General features: G+C 46.7%; 2 protein-coding genes across 3 annotated transcripts in view; both read left to right on the top strand.

Moving 5' to 3' along the window:
* The window catches only part of TBC1D9B (TBC1 domain family member 9B), a 45,846-nt gene extending 36,369 nt beyond the window's left edge, over positions 1-9,477 (top strand). For both annotated transcript variants that reach the window (XM_045027653.1, XM_045027654.1), the window contains 3 exons: positions 4,341-4,394; positions 6,052-6,158; positions 6,777-9,477. In XM_045027653.1, the coding sequence (XP_044883588.1) occupies positions 4,341-4,394; positions 6,052-6,158; positions 6,777-7,475 (860 nt within the window). In that variant the 3' untranslated portion in view covers positions 7,476-9,477. The remainder of the gene's footprint in view (positions 1-4,340; positions 4,395-6,051; positions 6,159-6,776) is intronic.
* Positions 9,478-12,913: 3,436 nt separating this feature from the next.
* On the top strand, positions 12,914-21,211 carry LOC123375626 (MRN complex interacting protein). Its single transcript, XM_045026694.1, has 7 exons — positions 12,914-13,027; positions 16,387-16,446; positions 16,545-16,642; positions 17,792-17,864; positions 18,260-18,399; positions 18,650-18,752; positions 20,534-21,211. Exons 1-7 carry the CDS (start codon positions 12,968-12,970, stop codon positions 21,203-21,205), a joined length of 1,206 nt encoding a protein of 401 aa, XP_044882629.1. The 5' UTR covers positions 12,914-12,967; the 3' UTR covers positions 21,206-21,211.
* Positions 21,212-21,304: the final 93 nt, after the last annotated feature.

The following is a 21,304-nucleotide window of genomic DNA, read 5'->3' as shown; positions in this document are numbered from 1 at the left end:
CCTCAAGGTCCCAAGCCGGCCTTTTGACGGGACGCCCGAGGACGGCGCACCACTCTCCCCTCAGGATCCATCCCCGTTATTTTCGAATCGCCTTTCCCGCTTCCTCCAGGCGTGGTATTCGGTAACATCAGACGGCTGGGTGCTCAACACCATCCAGCACGGCTACCACCTACAGTTTACTTCGCCCCCTCCCTCCCACCCACCCTCCCAGTCCCTCTTCAGGGACCCCTCTCACGAGCAAGTCCTCTTACAGGAGGTCCAGACTCTGTTGAGCGTGGGTGCCATCGAGGAGGTGCCTCCCAACAGGCGGGGCAGGGGATTCTACTCCAGATATTTTCTTATCCCCAAGGCGAAAGGGGGTCTTCGTCCCATCTTGGACCTCCGAGAGCTGAACAAATACCTCTGCAAGCTCAAGTTTCGGATGGTAACTTTGGGGACCATTATCCCTTCTTTGGATCCAGGAGACTGGTTTGCCGCCCTCGACATGAAGGATGCTTACTTTCATGTGGCAATTTACCCCCCCCACAGACGCTACCTGCGCTTTATGGTCAACGAGGCCCACTACCAGTTTGCGGTGTTACCCTTCGGCCTCTCCACCGCACCACGGGTATTCACCAAATGCATGGCGGTCGTAGCTGCGGCCCTCCGTCGTCGTCGGATTCACGTGTACCCATACCTCGACGACTGGCTGATTCGTGGCCGTACCCAAGAGCAGGTGGCGGCTCAGGTATCCGAGATACTGTGTCTGTTTCGATCTCTCGGCCTGCTTGTCAACACCGACAAGTCCCACCTAGTTCCAACGCAAAGAGTGGAATTCATAGGAGCCGTCCTCGACTCCACTCTGGCCAGGGCCTGCCTCCCTCGGGGCCGACACGACACGTTGGCATCCCTGATACGAACACTTCAGGCCTTTCCGACAACAACAGTGCGGTGCTGCCTTCGTCTTCTGGGCCACATGGCAGCGTGTACGTTTGTGACCGCGCACGCAAGGCTGCGACTGCGCCCGTTCCAAATGTGGCTGGCTTCGGTGTACCGCCCTCAGCGCGACCCACTGGACATGGTGGTGGTGGTACCGAGTCCCGCTCTTCGGTCACACACCTGGTGGCTGGATCCGGAGACAGTCTGCGCAGGGGTTCCCTTCCGCCCTCCTCGCCCGTCGATCACCCTGACCACAGACGCGTCGGCGCTGGGTTGGGGGGCTCACATAGGAGACCTGCACACCCAAGGTCTTTGGTCAGCCCAGGAGCTCTCCCTCCATATCAACGTCCGGGAGCTGAGAGCGATCCGTCTGGCGTGTCTCGCCTTTCGGACCCACCTTCAGGGCCGCTGTGCAGCGGTGTACACGGACAACACCACAGCCATGTTCTATGTCAACAAGCAGGGCGGAGCTCGGTCCTCCCCGCTTTGCAAGGAGGCGATGCTCCTCTGGGACCTTTGCGTGACCCACTCGATTCGCCTCGAAGCGTTTTTTCTACCGGGGGTACAGAACACGTTGGCGGACCGTTTGAGCAGGTCCTTCGCCTCCCACGAGTGGTCCCTTCGCCCAGATGTGGCTTACGCAATCTTCCAGAGGTGGGGGTTTCCCCAGATAGACCTCTTCGCCTCCCGGGCCAACAGGAAGTGCCACAGGTTTTGCTCCTTCCAGGGTCAAGCTCCAGGCTCCCTCCCGGATGCGTTTCTCCTGCCATGGACGGAGCCTCTCCTCTACGCGTTCCCCCCGTTTCCGCTCATCCACCGAGTATTACTCAAGCTTCAGAGAGACAGGGCCCGCATAATACTCGTCGCTCCGGCCTGGCCGAGGCAGCATTGGTATACCCTGCTGCTCGAGCTGTCGGTTCGGGAACCCATTCCCCTTCCGCTATGGCCGGACCTCATCACTCAGGACCTCGGCAGGCTTTGTCACCCGAACCTGCAGTCGCTGCATCTTACAGCTTGGTTCCTGAGTGGTTGACCGACACAGAGAGGGTATGTTCGGCAGCGGTGCAGCAAGTTCTGCTGGAAAGCAGGAAGCCGTCGACGCGGTCTACCTACCTCGCAAAGTGGAAACGCTTTGCGCTATGGTGCGACCAGCGCAGTTTTAACCCATTCTCGGCCCCCATCCAGACCGTCCTCGATTACCTCTGGTACCTGAAAGGTCAAGGTCTCGCGATCTCGTCCCTGAGGGTGCACCTGGCGGCTCTGTCAGCCTTCCGGCCCGCTGTCGGAGGGCGCTCCGTCTTCTCTAACCCGATGGTAGCCCGCTTCCTTAAAGGATTAGACCGTCTCTACCCTCAGGTGCGTCCGCCTGCTCCGACTTGGGACCTGAACCTGGTTCTCGCCCAGATGATGGGCCCACCCTTCGAGCCCATGGCCACGTGCTCTCTGCTACATCTTACCTGGAAGACGGCCTTCCTCGTGGCGATCACATCCGCCAGACGAGTCTCGGAACTCCGCGCCCTGACAACGGGTCCCCCATATACCGTCTTCCACGGGGACAAAGTGCAGCTCCGACCGCATCCGGCCTTCCTCCCCAAGGTGGTGTCGGCCTTCCATCTTAATCAGGAGATCTTCCTCCCGGTTTTCTTTCCAAAGCCGCACGCCTCACCTCGTGAGCAGCAGCTCCACTCTCTGGATGTCCGTAGGGCCCTCGCCTTTTACATCGACCGGACAAAGTCCTTCCGGCGTTCCTCGCAGCTCTTTGTGGCAATTGCTGAGCGTATGAAAGGCGAGCCGGTCTCCTCGCAACGGATTTCGTCCTGGGTGACGGCCTGCATATGAACATGCTACGAGCTTGCTCGCGTCCCCCCGTGCCGCCTCACCGCACACTCGACGAGGGCGCACGCCTCGTCGGCCGCCTTCCTGGCCCACATTCCCATCCAGGACATCTGCAGAGCGGCTACCTGGTCTTCAGTCCACACCTTCGCTTCCCACTATGCGTTGGTGCAGCAGTCTCGGGATGACGCAGCCTTCGGCCATGCGGTATTACGCTCCGCCACGTCTCATTCCGACCCCACCGCCTAGGTAAGGCTTGGGAATCACCTACAATGGAATGCATAGGAGCAATCACTCGAAGAAGAAAAGACGGTTACTCACCTGTAGTAACTGGTGTTCTTCGAGATGTGTTGCTCCTATCCATTCCAGACCCGCCCTCCTTCCCCACTGTCGGAATAGCCGGCAAGAAGGAACTGAGGAGCGGACGGGCCGGCTGGGGTATATATACAGCGCCATGGCGGCGCCACTCCAGGGGGCGCCCAGCCGGCCCGCCGGTGTTGCTAGGGTAAAAATGTTCCGAAGAACCGTGCACGCGCGGCGCGCACACCTACAATGGAATGGATAGGAGCAACACATCTCGAAGAACACCAGTTACTACAGGTGAGTAACCGTCTTTTCAACCCCCCCCCTTAGTGTAGACCAGGCCTAGGCAGCATAAAAGATACAGTTGCTCCTTGTTACCACCTTTTATTGCTTCCCCCACCATCTGCCTCATGTTGCAAGTTCAGCTGTTGGGAGGAATTCAGTTGCATGTCTCCTCTTCAGATGGGGATGAGGAGAGCAATCAACAGTGTTTTGTCCTCTGATGTTCCACAGTGGTTTGTCTAGTGTTTATGGGCCTTCTTTTGTTGGACGGGAGATAACACCTCCTGTGGCAAGCTAGTATTTCACACTTGGTAATGCTTCTCTCCTGACTGGTGATGTACAGTTACATATGTATTATCTTATGACATAGGATATAGATATTATAAGTGAGATTAATGCATGCAGCAGTTTACAAGCATTCCATAAAGTCTAAACACCTTTTTATAACTAAGGCCTATTTTAACTCACTAACACATGGGTGAGCCAGGCTGGTTCCAGTTATGTATTTGTCAGTGTTCAGTTGAAACCTAGGGACCTTGACATGAACTGGCACCTAGCCTGCCAGTGTCACATCTACCACCTGTTGAGCTGCACCAGTGGAAAAAATTAAGAAAACTGCTATTTTAGACAATGTCATAAGGCTTGGAAATTTTAGGAGACACCTCACACGACCCAAGGACTTGACTTTCCAAATATGAGTAACAAGTAACCTTTGGAACCACCGGGCTTATGAACTTTTTAAAATGTAAACTCACATTCTGCAAACTTGATACGCACCTGGAAAAGCTTCTTACTTATTGTGTGCAAGTATATTTTTCAAGTTGTGACTCTTTCAGCCCTGCTGTCTGCTATAGGGGAATGGTGTAGGAAAGCTAGCCCTAATTTTATTAAAAATACTCAGTCGAGTACCATAGTGGACATGTAAGTTGTCTTGTATTCATTGCACACTGTGCAGTAAATAGGATATTTGCTGAGTCACTTTTCTAATATCAATGTTTGTTTAGAAGCAGATACTCAGGAAGACAGAGGAGGGAGAAATGAGGATTCCAAAGAAAAAGGTAACTAACTATTCCCTTATATGGACAAGTAGTAGCCTCCCTGGCATTTCCCAGTTTTGTCATACATGTAATGTCAAGTTTTTTAGCTCCTCCCCCTTTACCCTAGCATGGGAAACCTCTCAAGACTTCGCTTATGGCAAGAGGCACAATGTAATGTGGTCAAGGGAATTTTTATGCCTTGCTGATTCTGGTATTGTAACAGCCTCCCTGAAAGGGTCTTGATGTGCTAGGGAGGCCTTAACTCACCAGCCATGAACTGCAGAACTGCAAAATTTACAGAAGAGCAGAGTTTATTTCATAACTGCCAAGCTGATTGCAGCAGTGTTAGTTGTGCTCCTCTGCATCACATCAGAAAAACTGTCTAAAAGCAGAGTGCTCTTTCCTGTAGGTCTCATCTCCCGAGTCCTGTCAGTGAAACCTTCTAAAACAGTATTCTTGCCAACACAGAATCATGGAAATGTAGGGCTGGAAGGGACATCAAGAGGTCATCGAGTTCAGCCCCCTTGCACGGAGGCACAACCAAGTAAACCTAGACAATGCCTGACGCGTGTGTGTCCAACCTGTTCTTAAAAACTTCCAGTGATTCTACAACGTCCCTTAGAAGCCTCTTCCAGTGCTGAACTACTCTTATCATTAGAATATTTTTCCTAACTTCTAACCTAAATCTCTCTTGCTGCGGATTAAACTGATCACTTTTTGTCCATCCTTCAGTGAACATGGAGAGTCAACGTTTTTTTAGGCCTTAACATATTTGAAAACGGTTATCAGGGCTCCACTCAGTCTTCTTTTTTCAAACACTCAGTTTTTTTAACCTTTCCTCATAAATCAGGTTTTCTAAACTTTTTTATCATGTTTGTCCTCTCTCCAGTTTGTCCACATCTTTCTCAAAGTGCAGCCCCCAGAATTGGACACAGTATTCCAGCTGAGGCTACCAGTGCCAAGTAGAGCAGGACAGTTATCTCCTGTCTTACATGTGACACTCCTGTTGTGTGCAAGAATGATGTCCGCCTTTTCCACAACTGCATCACATTATTTACTCTCATTCAATTTGCACTCCACTATAACCCCCAGATCCTTTTCAGCAGGACTATCACCTACTCAGTTATTCCCCATTTCGTATTTGGACGCTTTATTTTTCCTTGCTAAGTGTGGTACTTTGCACTTGGCTGTTTTAAATTTCATCTTGTTGATTTGGGACCAATTCTCCAATTTGTCAAGGTTGTTTTGAATTGTAATCCTATCCTGTAAAGTGTTTGCAAGCTTGGTGTCATAAGCAAATTTGAAAAGCATACACTCCACGCCATTATCCAAGACCGTCATGAAAATATTGAATAGTACTGGGCCCACCTGTAGGACTGAACTAGATATGTCTCACCAGTTTGACAGGAAACCATTGAGAGCTACTCTTTGAGTACAGTATTACAACCAGTTGTGCCCCCATCTTATAGTAATTTCATCTAGACTGCATTTCCCTAGTTTGCATATGAGAATGTCACATGGGATAGTGTCAAAAGCCTTACTAAAATCAAGGTATATCATGTCTGCTGCCTCTCCCCCATCCACTAGGTCAGTAACCTTGTCAGAGAAGGAAACTAGGTTGGTTTGGCATCTCAATCCATTAAACCCCTGACTCTAATGATCCGGCTTTGCCTTGCAGAGGAGAAGGGTACCAGCCCCCAGGATTACAGATACTACCTGCGAATGTGGGCCAAGGAAAAGTATTCCAAGAAAGAAACCATCAAGGATCTCCCCAAAATGAACCAGGTAGGAAGTGAACTGAGAATGTGTTTCCAGTTGAGCGATTTGCAGCAGGGATGGAGTAAGGCAGGATACAGCAGGCTCGGAGTTCTGCCAAGACACTTTAATCCTTACTTGCAGCATTGCTGCTTGTTTCAATATTTAGAGTTCTAATAATGTCAGACTCTAGTGGTTCCATTATATGGACGTGCATCCGATGGGGAACTAGTTTGAGATTTTTACTTATAAACTAAACTAATTTTGTTTCAATCTTAAGACACATTTCCAGTGGTGAAAATCAGGTACATTTAACCCTCCTTCTCCTATTAGAACTCTAAACAAAGGCTCCCCTCTAGTGCAGTGTGTTTCAAACATCCCCTCAGTGCCATTCCCCTGATTTACACACTGCCTAGGGTTTCCACTACCTTTAGAAGATGGAGCACTATGCAAAATATTGGGCTACATATTAGTAAGTGTCCTGCCTCATGAAAACATAAGCTACTACTTGGAGGGCATGATCTAATACAGGATGATCTCTAATAGGAGTCATTGCTTCTTAGCAGGTGACTCATAGTTTCATCCACCATTGTAGATTTAGTGGAGGTTTTATAGTCTAACCTGTGGTGTCGTTTTCTGTTTTTCAAGGAGCAGTTTATAGAGTTATGCAAGACCCTTTACAACATGTTCAGTGAGGACCCAGTGGAACAAGAGCTGTACCATGCCATTGCCACTGTCGCCAGCCTCCTCCTACGAATTGGGGAGGTTGGAAAAAAATTCTCCAACCGACCCATGAAGGAGACTGATGACTGCAAAGCAAATAATACCCAGGATGCTGTGAGTGAAGAGGAGTCACCAATGTCTGAACACAGTCAGAATTCAGCAGTGGAGCAGCAACCCCAAGCTGACCCAGGAGACGCAGCTTCTGTCAATATCCAGGCTGGAAAAACCCAGCAGGAAAAACAAACTCCAGGAGATGGGGATGGTGGAGAAGGACTAGGATCTCCTATACAGCTCTTGTCAGATGATGAAACCAAAGACGATATGTCCATGTCTTCCTACTCCATGGTCAGCACGGGTTCCCTGCAGTGTGAAGATATTGCAGATGACACAGTCCTGGTTGGTTGTGAAGCTAGCAGTTCAGCTGCAAGGTATGGCAGCACCATTGACACTGACTGGTCTATCTCCTTTGAGCAGGTCTTGGCTTCCATGCTTACAGAAACAGCCCTGGTAAACTACTTTGAGAAGAAGGTTGACATTGGCCTGAAGATAAAGGAGCAGAAGAAAGTAGAGAGGCAGTTCAGCTCATCCAGTGACTATGATCTCTCCTCCTCAGTGTCAGGCTGAACTCAAGGAAAGCAGTAATGTCTCAGGTGATAAAGGGTGAGGCTATAGACATTGGGCAGATGGCAGGAGTTTTTTACCGAGACCAATAACTACACAACAACTACAGTAGATTCTGCTGAATAAGTGGCTTGTCACAGTGGCTGTTTAACATAGACACCTCTCTGGAGACCCTGCTTGGTGGAATTAAGTTACATTCTCAAGAGCATGAAAGCTATTAGAACCTAATAGCCCCTAAGGCTTGCAATTACCACTGTAAATTATGCATGTCTGCCTCTGGCTATCTTTTTTTAATTAAGTTTTATTTCAAAAATAGGCACTCCATGCCCTGCCCTCATTTGCTGTAGGTTCCTGGGTAGTTTTGTACAGAAGATGCAGCCCAGCTTGAAACTCTGTACGTCTTTGGCTGCCACTCTGTGATCTAAGCAGTATGTCTAAGCGCTCTAGGTCCTTGGCCTACAAAATAGTCTTATTAGGTTCTTAGATACTGTGCTGTACCTTGGCAGATGTATTGCAATTGTATCCCATTGATCCCAGCATCCGGAGATTTGAATGCAGTAGTTTCTCAGATCTGGAGGCTTCTATTGGATGTGATTTGCCATCCCAGTAGCATGTGGTTTTTCAGCATTTTACAAGAAGGTTTCATGTAAACACTGTTTTCTAAGCCTCTGTTTTTAACGCTTTGATGTAAGGAATTGGTGGTTTTGAATTGTGTCTGAAGCCACAAGCTCCTTGACATTGATTCATAAGAAGCAGTAGCTCTGTAATAGATATTGGGTCTGCCAAGGGGTTAGATCATGGATGCAATGAGGAGGCAAGTCCTGAACTGGAAATCAACTTATTGGATCTTAGTTGTTACAAGCTGTCGGTAGACAGATCTGTTTTTCTTACTCTTGTTGCTTCTGACATTAGTTTGTTGACAACCTTTCTGTCGTCACAGCCATTAGCTTTTAAAAGAAATATATCTATGTAATTATATTGCCAGGAAATTATTTACTTAATTTTAATATACTAGTGATGGATCCAATTTTTAATAAGATCCATAGTAAATTTGTCATAAATCAGTCGAATATCAATGTATGACCCAGGTTTACAGAGCCCATGTCAATCACTCAGTTATCACAGAGCAAACGTATCCCTTAGTAGAACCTTAGCAGATCAGTTTCTCACTGTGGACAGAAAATTTACATGAGCACCTGGTGCCACCTGTGACTGTTCCTTGTAGCCTCTCTGAAGTACAGTGCTTTCCAGGAGCTTGTGCATCTCCAGGCTGCCTGTACAACAGGAGTCCAAAGAGCTGTTTACACCTCAGTTCTGAAAAGTAAAGCAGCAGTGGGAGGAAAGTTGTGGTGTTCTCCTCTGAGCCATCACTCTAATAGCTGAAATCTGAACAGACTAGCTCACCTGCAAGTTTAAAAGCTTATATAGCTGGAGGGAGTGCAGCTACAGATTACTCTCTGCAAATTAACTGTGGACCAGTGGAAAGTAGATGCTCCATTTGGGAATGGTAACCGCCCTGTGGGAGGGCCTCGCCTCCCAGGAAGCATTATTTCTTTTCATACAGACATGTTCATCTCATTACAAAAGCATCTGTGTTCCAGTGGCATGTGCCTCACTGGCAGAGAGCGAGAATGTTGACATGTGGCTGGTGCAGAGCCAGTACTGAGGGTGAGCCACATTGATGCATCAGGCTGGTGTTCAGAACAGATTGGGATGACAAAGACTGGAGCCAGCTGATGGATGTTCCCAAGTAAGGTACCATTTTATGCAATGTTCAGTGTTACTTCCTTTTGTGGTGGTCTCTCTGTATTCACATTCACATGCGTATTTCTTAATTCTCTGCCTCCTCTGTCATGTACCTTTGGAGAGCAGCTCTAGTAAAATTGCTTTTACTAATTCTTCAGTAATTTATTGTAATTTTTTTTAAGTACAGATAATACATGTGATTTTACATTGTCTGTCTGATCTGTCATGTGCTCAATAAATGAACCAGAATACACACAGAGCCCTGGACTGGCTTTCACTTTATCAGCTGAACACTGCTTACCCTGAGGGTGTCTGAGTGTATTATTTTTCCTCACTCCATAGCTAGGTTGTATGTCTGTGATTGTTGCCTAAGGCAGCAGACCCAATGGCTGACCCGTGTCAGCTGACTCGGGCTCAGGGGTCTCAGGCTGTGGGGCTATAAAATTGCAGTGTAGATGTTCTGACTCAAGGGAGCCTCCTGGGGGTTGGGAGAAGAGTCCCAGTGTGAGAAGGGTCTCACTTTTCTCTCCCTATCCCTTCCACACAATTCCCATCTCCCTCACAGTATCAGTGCCAGGAGACTGCAGTTGCACACAGATTAATCATTATGGGGATGCAAAAACATGTCCCTTCTCTCTGGATTGCAGTGGTCACCTTTCACGGTCTGAGGCTTCTGTGGAAAAGCCTTTGCCAACTGTTACAGCAGTCCTGGGGCACGGAACAACTTAAACATTTGTTTTTGGTTTTTATTGACTTAGGAATATTAATACATCAGATGTTTCCACATGGAAGCAAGCTTTTTGAGTTAAGCGTACACCAAGAATTTTGGCGAATAATCCAGACGATACAATTTAGGAGGTGATTATTTTACAACTCCAAGGAACCACCATCAAGTATAAGAGATGCACTGTATTGTGCCAGACACTGTCCGGACAAGTTACAAATGATGGTCCCTGTCCCAGAAAGCTCACAAGTCTAGATTTTGGACATACTTCAGAAAGTGAATAGAACAAACAAATAGGATGGGGTGGGTTGGGAGGACATGATCACATGAACAGCAGAAACACAAAAATTGCAGTTTGCACTTGCCTAATTCAGCCAGCAGTGATTTGTATGTTTTAGGGCAGAAGCAGGTTTTAAGGAGGGACTTAAGAGGATAAAGTTCAGATGTTTTGATGGGAAGATTTTCAATACACAGCTAGTGGCGTAGTAGAAAGTATGGAGGTGCCTTAAAGATACATGGGCAATTGATGTTGGCAATGCAAGAGCAAAGGTGGGGTAATTGACAGCTCAGTACTTTAGATCTGATAGGGTGGGTGGGCTACATGGTAAAGGCAAGAATATCTAATACAGTAGAGCTTGCAAGCCATTTAAGACTGGTCAAAGAGAAGAGCCAGCAGCATTTTGAATGGACTTGGGAAAAATATAACTGGTATCAAGCGCAGAGAGGAGGAGATGGCAGCAACCAAGGGATGAGGAAAGGGCCTGACTCAAGACAGACAGAAGAGGCAGAGAGGAGAGATCAAGACAGATCTTGTTGTTTTTCTGTTTGAAAAGGTCAGAGAGATTCTGTGCAGAAAGGTTTTTGGACGCTTTTTGGTACTTAGGCAAATTTATGGCTGATTTTTAGAAATAAAAAAAAGTTTCTCTCCCGCTCCCCACCCCCCTTACATTAAAAAAAAAAAAATCTTCCAAAGTCACATGAAATAAGCTGCCAGCAACTCTGGGTGGCCTTATGTGCCCTCTAGCCCACTCCTGCTGGGTTTTCTCCTAAAACTGGAAATTCTAGTAATAACTCCTTGTAAGTACTATAGAAAGATTCCTTGTTGCCTATATCTATATTTAAGGATTTGATTGACCAAGGAAGCTATAGTTATCTTGCATGTACTCCTGTGTGATCTGAAATGGGAGAATAGAAGAGCTTAAAATCCTGAATATTTTTTTTCTGGTTAAAATCTTTAAAATGTCAGCTGCTTCTATGAAACAAATACACTTCTGGGTACATAGATTCTGGGCATTTAAACTCCTAGTGTGCTCATGAGTAATAGAGGTAATTACGTGGTGAGGAAGGGAAATAGCTTTGAAACACCCACAAGTGGTTGTCTTCAAAAAAGCTGGGAGTGAGGAAGAGCTGGGGGGGGGGGGGGGATTGATTAAAAAACAGATCTGGGGCTTCTTGAAAAATTTACACCAACCAACAAACCAGCCTGGAGGAGAGACATGCTGGGATATGAAGGAAATTAATGTTGGTGTGCAGCACCTAGCACAGTGGGGTGCTGCTCTATGGTGGGTTTCAAGATGCTGCAGCAGTACAAATACTAAAAAATAGCAAATAAACTTACTTTACTACTGCTGACTGCATTTGAAAAGTCAAGGAGCTGTGCTAATAGTAAAGGCAGTTTTAAGAACTGCTTTTAGGAAGAAAATTGTACTGATTAATCCCATAAAGTAACCAAACATCTAGAGCGAGGTCATTGGACCCATCAACACTGAACTGCATGGAATACTGCCTAATTACAAACTAAATCAGGGGTAGGCAACCTATGGCACGTGTGCCGAAGGCGGCATGCGAGCTGATTTTCAGTGGCACTCACACTGCCCAGGTCCTGGTCACTGGTCCGGGGAACTCTGCATTTTAATTTAATTTTAAATGAAGCTTCTTAAATATTTTTAAAAACATATTTACTTTACATACAACAATAGTTTAGTTATATATTATAGCCTTATAGAAAGACCTTCTAAAAATGTTAAATTGTATTACTGGCACGCCAAATCTTAAATTAGAGTGAATAAATGAAGAGTTGGCACAGCACTTCTGAAAGGTTGCCGACCCCTGAACTAAATGGATGAAGACAGATTCCATTTAGCCAAGCACTTGATACTCAATGTCTCACATTATATACCCAAAAGCAAATGTAAGATCTGCTTGCTTGTGAACACTAAAATTTCTGGATGAACCTTGAAGGTGTAATGACATATCAGTCTGAGTTGGGGAAGGCTTCTTGTGAGGTACCAAAGGTATCTGATTGATTATAGAATGGTAGAATTTGGGGCTAACCTAGAATAGGGCCAGTTAGTGCTAGGCCCTGTACAAAGTTAAACAGCCCCTGCCCCCAAAGAGTGCCCAGTGTAAATAGACTAAAGGGACACAGAGAAAGGGATGCAACATGCAAGCAGAGCGATGGCAAACGTTAGAGTGGAATTCAGTGTGGAGGGTGTGCTGAGCAGAAAGACGTGGCAAGGAAGGGGAGTGGGTAAGGGCCAGGGCAGGGGGAAGGAAGCAGAAAGCCTGCAGAGCAGCTGGAGTGGGGAAGAGGTGAAATGACACGGGGGCGGAGGTAGAAGCATCAAGAGGCGGTTTTACAAATAGACCTAAGCAGTGAAAACCACCCCGGCTTTCAGGCTGGTGCTAAGCTGCAGTTCCTCAGTCAGCCGCTGGGCGGCATGACAGTACAGCGGGGAGACAGACCAGTACCAACAAAACAGCGGTGGGGGGGGCCGAGCGCAGCCCTCTCCGCCGCGCCGCCGCCATTCCCCGGGCGGGGCTCTGCGCGAGAGGCGCCTCAGCAGCTCCGCCAGGGGGCGGGGTTGGAGGACTGGGCCGCAGAGCGCCCAGCTGGCAGGGGGACGGTCTCTCCGCCGGAAGTAGAGGCCAGTGTGTGTGTGACCGGAAGCCGGGAGTGGGGGGAGGTTCGGCGCGCGCGCTGGAGGGGTCTGCGGAGCGGGGCTCCGGGCGGCCGCTCCACGGGATGGGGCAGCGGTTCCAGGTGCTGAGGTGCTTCTCCTGCGGCACCTTCCAGGTCCAGCAGGTGGGGCAGCGTGGGGAGGTACGGGGGTGGGGGAGGGGTGCTTGGGGAGGTACGGGGGCTGGCCTGGGGCGGGGCGGGGCGGGGCGGGGCGGGGGGGGGGGTCGGTCCTTACTCCTGGGGGGATTCCCCGCCACAGATTTACAGTTCCTCTCACACAACCTTATAAAATTACATGTTTTATTTGTAAAACTCGTACAATACAGTCACACGAGTTTCAGTTAATTTGGTGATTTTTTTCAAAATACCCGTCAGCAAGTGTGTCCGTAACAATACAGACAACAAAATAAATGTTTTTTGGCAACTAGATTCCTTACTAGGTATATTAATACTAGGGCTGCCAAACGATTTCAATAATTAATCACGATTAGTCACATGATTAAAAAAAATTAAGTGCGGTTAATCACGTTGGTTAAATAATGATAGAATACCATTGATTTTAACTTTTTGGATGTTTTCAAATACTGATTTCAATTACAAAGCAGAAAACAAAGTGTACAGTGCTCACTTTATATTTATTTTTTATGACAAATATTTGTGCTATACACAAAAGAAATAGTATTTTTCATTTCAGCTCATACAAGTACTGTAATACAATTTCTTTATCATGAAAGTTGAACTTACAAATGTACAATTATGTACAAAAAATAACTATTCATAAGTAAAACAATATAGCCTACAAGTCCTCTCAGTCCTACTACTTGTTCAATCAGTTACTCAGACAAACAAGTTTGTTTAAATATATGGAGATATACCTATTTCATAGAACTGGAAGGGACCCTGAAAGGCCATCAATTCCAGCCCACTGCCTTCATTAGCAGGACCAAGTACTGATTTTTGCCCCAGATCCGTAAGTGGCCCCCTCATGGACTGAACTCACAATCCTGGGTTTAGCAGGCGAACGCTCAAACCACTGAGCGATCCTCTCCAATTGTCAGGAGATAATGCTGACTGCTTCGTGTTTACAGTGTCACCTGAAAGTAAGAACAGATGTTCTCATGGCACTGTTGTAGCCGGCGTCGCAAGATATTTACATGCCAGATGTGTTAAAGATTCATATGTCCCTTCATGCTTCAACCACCATTCTAGAGGACATGCGTCCATGCTAATGAGGGGTTTCTAGAACGATCTAAAGCAGTTCAGACTGACGCATGTTCACTTTCATCATCTGAGTCAGATGCCGCCAGCAGAAGGTTGATTTTCTTTTTTGATGGTTCGGGTTCTGTAGTTTCCGCATCGGAGTGTTGCTCTTTTAAGACTTCTGAAAGCATGCTCCACACCTCATCCCTCTCAGATTTTGGAAGGCACTTCGGATTCTTAAACCTTGGGTCAAGTGCTGTAGCTATCTTTAGAAATCTCACATTGGTACCTTCTTTGCATTTTGTCAAATCTGCAAAGAAAGCGTTCTTAAAATGAACAATGTGTGCGGTCATCATCATCCAAGACTACTATAACTTGAAATATATGGCAGAATGCGGGTAAAATGGAACTGGAGAAATACAACTCCCCCAAGGAGTTCAGTCAGAGATTTAATTAACGCATTATTTTTTTAACAAGCGTCATCAGCATGGAAGCATGTCCTCTGGAACAGTGGCCGAAGCCTGAAGGGACATACGAATGTTTAGCATATCTGTCACATAAATACCTTGCAGTGCTGGCTACACAATGCCATGCAAAGGCCTGTTCTCACTTTCAGATGACATTGTAAATAAGAAACCGGCAGCATTATCTCCCGTAAATGTAAATAAACTTGTTTGTCTTAGTGATTGATTGAACAAGAAGTAGAACTGAGTGGACTTGTAGGCTATAAAGTTTTATATTGTTTTGTTTTTGAGTGCAGTTACCTAACCAAAAAAATCTACATTTGTAAGTTGCATTTTCACGATAAAGAGATTGCATTATGATATTGTCTGAGATTAATTGAAAAATACTATTTCATTTATCTTTTTATAGTGCAAATCTTTGTAATAAAATAATATAAAGTGATCACTGTACACTTTGTATTCTGTGTTGTAATTGAAATCAATATATTTTAAAATATAGAAAAACATCTAAAAATATTTAATACATATGAATTGATATTCTATTGTTTAACAGTGCGATTAAAACTGATTAATCTTGATTAATCTTTTTGAGTTAATTGTGTGAGTTAAGTGCAATAATTAGGGTTGTAGATTAAATACAGAATTTGAGTAATTATTTTAAACTACAATACAGTAGCTTATTTACTGCACCCCTCAGAAGCAATACAAAGGTTTGGGGAAGTCAGGGTAATGGAGGAGCTGAGGGAGAGGGAAGTAATTGCTGGGAAGGATCCTAGGAGTGAACCTGGAGAGTTGTTGGGTGTGGGTGGAAGAAGTATAGAACAGTTGGGGTTTTTAGGTGGGGGATTGTTAGGGAGTTGGGAGCCTCCCCCATGCAAACTCTGGCTGACCCCTAGCCTCTCTTTCAGTCAGGTACATCTGCCCCCAACCCCATGTGTCCCTGCACCCTTACTCAGATGCCCCTTGTGTCACTGAGCTCTGCTCAGCTACCCTCATCCCCTTGTATCCCTGCACCCCCATCCCCTTGTGTCCCTGCAACCCCGCTGAGCCACCCCCGTTCCCATGTGTCCTGCACCTATTCAGCCCCCCACTCCAGTCTGTCCTCCCACACTAGCCCATCTGAACCCCAGTCTGTGACCCTCCCAGTAGCCCTGTGCACCCTGCTCTGTCTGCCCACCTCATATCCCATGCCTCCTGACCTGGCCCCGCATGCAGGGAGCTGTGAGGAACGTAGCCTCTTCTCCCTATTGCCTGCTGGCTGCAATGGCCGGTGAGCCAGCTGCCCTCTGTTCTGGTGCCAGAGCAGCCCCTGGTGGGAGAAAGGCGTAACTGCAGCGCCTCTCCAACATAATGTATTTTCTGCAGAGGAAAGAAAAAAATCTGCGGGGAATGTGAATTCTGCGTGTGCGCAGTGGCGCAGAATTCCTCCAGGTGTTGGTGCTTGTGGGAGGGGGTGATCTTGGCATGGGGGTCCTGCATGAGACTCTGGCCTGAGGGCTGGTGAGGTCTTGGGTTACAGGATGGTTAGGGTGTGGGGTTGAGGTCTTGGGGGTGTCCTGCAGCGGCTCTGGCCAAGGGGGTCTATAAGGGTGCTCTGGCCTCAGGGAGCTGAGGCCTGGGGAGGTCTGTTGAGGGCACTGCAGGGGCTCAGAGATCTGTCCAGCTGAAGGGAGACAAGCCGCAGCAGCCAGTGTTGGCCTGGAGCAGTACAGGTGGGTGATGTGTCCCTGTGTGCTGGGCAGTTGGGGCCTGAAGGCAAATGGCACATCCCTGCTATTAGACTCAGTGCTGATTGCTCTCCTCAAATCATTCTCTTAGGTTAAAAAGAGCAGAAAATGGAGCTGCAAAGTGTGTGGTGAGAAGCAGATGCTGCTAAAGGTGAGTGTGGGGAGACTGTTTCTTTGTGTCATGCTAGAGCTGGCGCGAGGCCTTCTCTCCAGCATCTCAGCCCTCATCTGTCTTAATTTCCTTTTTAGGCCTATGGCCAAGGCTCTGGGTCTGACTGTAGACGCCATGTCCAAAAATTAAACTTGCTGCGGGCTGGGACGGAGGTGGCAGCTGAGGGAACATCTTGGTAGAGTATTGAGTATTTCTTATCTGTTCCTTTGTTTTAATATGCAAGTCTCAGTGAATGCACTCAACGTATCAGACCTCTCAATGGAAACTACCTATGCTGATCTCTGGAGGGAGTGATTTTTTTACAGTTGCAAAGATGTGGAACACAGTCATGTCAAGCAGATCTTAGGGGCAAATTATCCATGGAACATATTGTCCTAACCTTGTTTTTTCACTAGAAGTCCTGTCAGATAAGTTCAGTTGATAAATTGCACAAATTGTGTTTATATAGTTCACATGCAAAAATGCAGTGGATGATCTTTGAAACTGGCCCTTCTTGTTTACTTCCTGACTGACTGTGGGAGTGGTGACCTATTGCCGACTCTGTTAAGCAGTGTTGCAATAGTGCAAGGGTGAGTCCCAGTACTGTCAGGTTGGGAGGCTAAATGAAAATCCCCACCTCCTTGTTTGCAGTGTTGGAATTCAAGTAGTTTCCATTAAGAATCAGTGGGCATTCCCCACCGCTAGTGCTGAGAGGTTTGTTTAATGTCAGCAGCTTGGGTGTAATGGCCACTGTGCTGGAAAAACTGACTGGTTTTCTGTTTCCATCACCATAGAATTCAGTTGTGGGAGACTGATCTCAAATTTCCTAGCTGTCAGTAGAACCTTCTGCTTGTTTGCAGTAGTCAGTCAAAACTAGCTGAAGTATGTGTAGTGCTTCAGCATTAGGCTTTTCTATATTTTTCTGTGTGGGGAGGAGATGATTTCTGATCTCAATGGGCTTTAAGAAGAATTTGACTTTTTCCCTGATTAGTGTAGAATCTGTGGGATTAAGCAGGCTGCCCTGAAAGACACACTCCCATATCACTCATGATGATTAAAAATGAATGGGTCATTTGAGCATTGACAGTTGTAAAGGAGCCTTACTACTCTGACTGGGTAGGAAAAAGGAGTCCTTCCGCCAACCACCCAGTCCACTTGCAAATATCTGGGAAATAGGGTTTGCCAGTGGAAACAGTAACGCCTATCGTTCGCATCTGTTCTTCTGTGGACTTGTTTTCCCACATATTTTTGTTCCTGCTCTCTGTCCCTGGTGCTAATGGTTAGGTGCATATAGATATAAGACAAATATCCTAGGAACCCTAGACTAACTCTTTTTTATTTTTAGGTGTATACAGGAACCAGTGAATAATGACAAAGAGAACACAGGAGTTCCACAGGAAGAAAATGTGGGCGGGCAGGTAAGACACTATGAGACAAATGGTATCTACAAAGCTAAATCAATTGTAAAGTAGCAAGGAGGGTGCCATGTAGTGCAGAGGCCAGTGTTCCCTCTACATTGTTCTGAAGACTGTGTGCTAGCTATAAAACAAATGGAGGAACTAGCCTTGTGAGTGGGGAGGCTCCAGGACAGTGTGTGAATGGAAAAGGATGTGTGGAAGCTCTGCTCCATGATGATGATGTTTTGGAACATAACCACTAATACAGCTCAGTTTGGGATCTCTTCCCATGACATGCTGAGCACACTCAATTCTTATTGAAGCCAATGAAAGTTAGGGCTTTTAGTATCTCTGTGGTGACTCCACCTGTGGGGGCTCCTTGGAGGAGTCATTCTGAGTCATCTACAACATTGTAGGAAGAAGACGTGGAATTCAGTCCCTTGGTCAGCCGGTGGAATAAGTATCTGCACAAGGACAGTGAAGATCAGGAGGAGGAGGTGTATACAGACAGAGAGCAGATGTACTCCCATAAAAGGAACATTGTGGAAGAACAAAGGTGCAAAAATAACTTCTTCCATAATGCTTATTTTAGCTTGATGGTGAGGATTTGTTGGGCGGTATTTTGGGCATGTTCACTGAACTTCGCTGAGACTGCAGTGATCAATCCAAACTGACCTGAGGAGTGTTGGGTACTTGGAGATGAGAACCTCACCTCTTGGCAGATCTGCACTTTTTTAATCTATGAAATTTCCCATCTGAGCTAATCTAACATCTCTATGAATTCCCATTTCCTGCTCCCCCACCAGGAAACGCAAGACCAGCTTCTGCCACAACGATGCTCAGGAGTGCTTTGAGGAAAAGGGAATTTATGGGCTCACTGGCCAAGCCAAGAAAGTCAAAACCTTTGAGGTATTTTGTTGCAGCAAATGCTTCCTACCTCTAAGTTATTTTCTTTAGCCTTGTGTGTGTGCTTCATTCAAAGGTTGTTACAAGTCATTTCCCCTCCTTCCCCCCACCCTTCCTTGTAACCATCTGTTTCCGGGGGAGGCAAGAGGCAAATCTGCATAACAGTAGTTTATCTTTGAAGGTTATAGTTAGTCAAATGTAGTGCTGTTTCTGTGTAAACTAACCCGCTCTGCCTGACTCTCCCATCAGTACAGCATGCAGTGAGTGCATGCTCCTCACCAGTAAGTTGGCTATAGCGTAGGGCTGCTGTCAAAATCTCCTGTTAGCTCAGCTTTTCCCTATTGACCTTGTATACTATGGTAATGGGCGGGGGGTCATGTACGTATCCTAGCACCTCACAACCTTATGTATTTATCCCTTGTTCAGAATGGGGATGTGCTAACCATCCCCAGTTTACAGATGGGGAACTGAGACACTAGGTGACTTGCCCAAGGTTACACAGGAAGTCTGTGGTGGAGCATGGAATTGAACCTGGGTCTCCAAATTCCCAGGCTAGCACTGGACTTGGCAGGCCTTCCTCACTGCTCCTGGTATCATGCTTTCCTTGCTCTGGCCACAATTGGGCAGTGACTGCTTGTTGTATCAAGCAGTAACAGTGTAGTGGGTGGCTTTGGCCCTGTGGTGCAGGAGTCAGTCAGAGGGTGGTGGTAATGAATATCAAGTTTGCTGAATATGCAGTCAGTGAAGAGATTTCACAAATAATTCTTTACTCTTCCCCTTTCTTAGTTTAGTTTCATTTGTCCTCTGGTTGAGAGGAGTGAAATACAACTTCAGTAAATAAAGAGCCAACCTCCAGCCCGTAATTCTTACAAGCAGGCCTCCTTTTACAAACCAGGGATTGGATGAAACTGCACCCTGGGCAGCTGACTAAAGAAGAGTTGCTGAGCTACACCCAAATACCAGATGTCCTGGTTTTCTAAGCTTTCCCAGTCTGAGCCCTGGTTGTAAACAATTTTATACCAGTATATTGTAGTTAGTGATGTGAATTTTTTTTAACCAAAATAATGAAATCAGTACAACTGCTAGTGTGGACCCCAGTTTAATAGGTGCAACTTATTCCCTCATTGAGGGGAGGAGAAAGAGGCTGGACATGGGAGACCCAGGTTCAGTGTCCTGCTCCGCTAGACTTCCTGTGGTACCGTGGGGTAAGTCACTTAGTGTCCATGCTCTCCAGCTGTAAAATGGGGTTAATAGCAGTGCCCTGACCCTGGGGGTATTGTGAGGGTAAATACATTAAAGATTGTGAGGCACTCAGATACTACAGTGATGGGGCAAGATGAATACCTAGAAAGATAATGTATGGACAGCCCAATAGAGGTCAGGAAATCAACCAGCAGGGTTCCCCTTTCATCTGCATATTTAGGATTATATGCTGGTGACTAATTAAGTGATGTGTATTTTTATGATCTTTGTGTAAGTGAAATGAAATATTTGGATATACTCAACCTCTAGTGAAATACAATTTCAAAACACCTCCTATTCTTTGGACAGTAGAGCTGAGCTGGGCAGAGTGGGTTCTGCTTCATGACTGTTCTTTTTCACCATACGTCAGAATAGCTGGCTCTGTACCAATTTCACCTCTCACTGGAAAGTGAAGTGATCAGGAATAGCAGTGAGGCTGGTTGGAAGAACAGGATTACTTCTTGTCAGTTCTGTGTTCACCAGGCTCACTGTAGTTAGGCTGTAGCACCAGCAAGCACAGCCCTTTTGTTTTCTTGTTACAGAGCAGGAAAGATTCAACAACGGTAGCTGACCAGGACGGTGGAGATTATATATGTAACAGCGTTGTGGTTCCTGCTATCAATGAGTTTTGGGTACCTGAGAATACACAAGCTCCAGAGTCAGCTAATGTCACCATGTCCAAGTGGGAAAAATTTCTCCCGTCTCCCAGCAGCTGTCATAATGGTAACATAACTCCTGCAGCACAGAAGAGCAGTTGGAAGTTAGATACACAGAGGGCCTCTGCAGGAAACTTTCTAATGCCTCATGGATATCCACAGCAGGAGGAAGATTCTGAATCTCCAGGCCCAGGTGCCCAAACTGAAAAGAGCTTCACCAACAGTAAGCAAACAGCACAGAAATATGCCTCAAAGCTTCATAGCACCACACTGGCTGCCGGGGGGCAGACTGCCTTTGATGTCAGCCATGCAGTTATTGGGGGCGTGCTTTCTGGAAAATATAAAGACTGCCTGAGTAGGGCAGGGTCTGGTGTTGCAGAGAACCATGAAGGCAGCTTATGCTTGGCAGGCACTGTGATGCCAGCAAACTGTCTATCCAAGGATGCTGTGACCTTTAGTTCTACAGATCCTTTTGCTAGCTCTAGTGGGGTGTCTCAGCGTCTTACTGCTCCAAGTACCAGCTTCTTTTGCACAGATGATGATTTTGATGATCTTTGAAAAGTTCCAGGCTCTGCACTTTGACTTTCTTGCACCGCCGCCCTCCCCCGGTGCCTGTTGGTGTTCCTAGTTTAACAACTCTCTAGCTGCCTATTGAAA

This window comes from Mauremys mutica, chromosome 8 (genome assembly GCF_020497125.1).
Source record: "Mauremys mutica isolate MM-2020 ecotype Southern chromosome 8, ASM2049712v1, whole genome shotgun sequence".
In the NCBI taxonomy this organism is placed as follows: domain Eukaryota; kingdom Metazoa; phylum Chordata; order Testudines; family Geoemydidae; genus Mauremys; species Mauremys mutica.
This window is presented reverse-complemented; position numbering and strand designations above follow the sequence as displayed.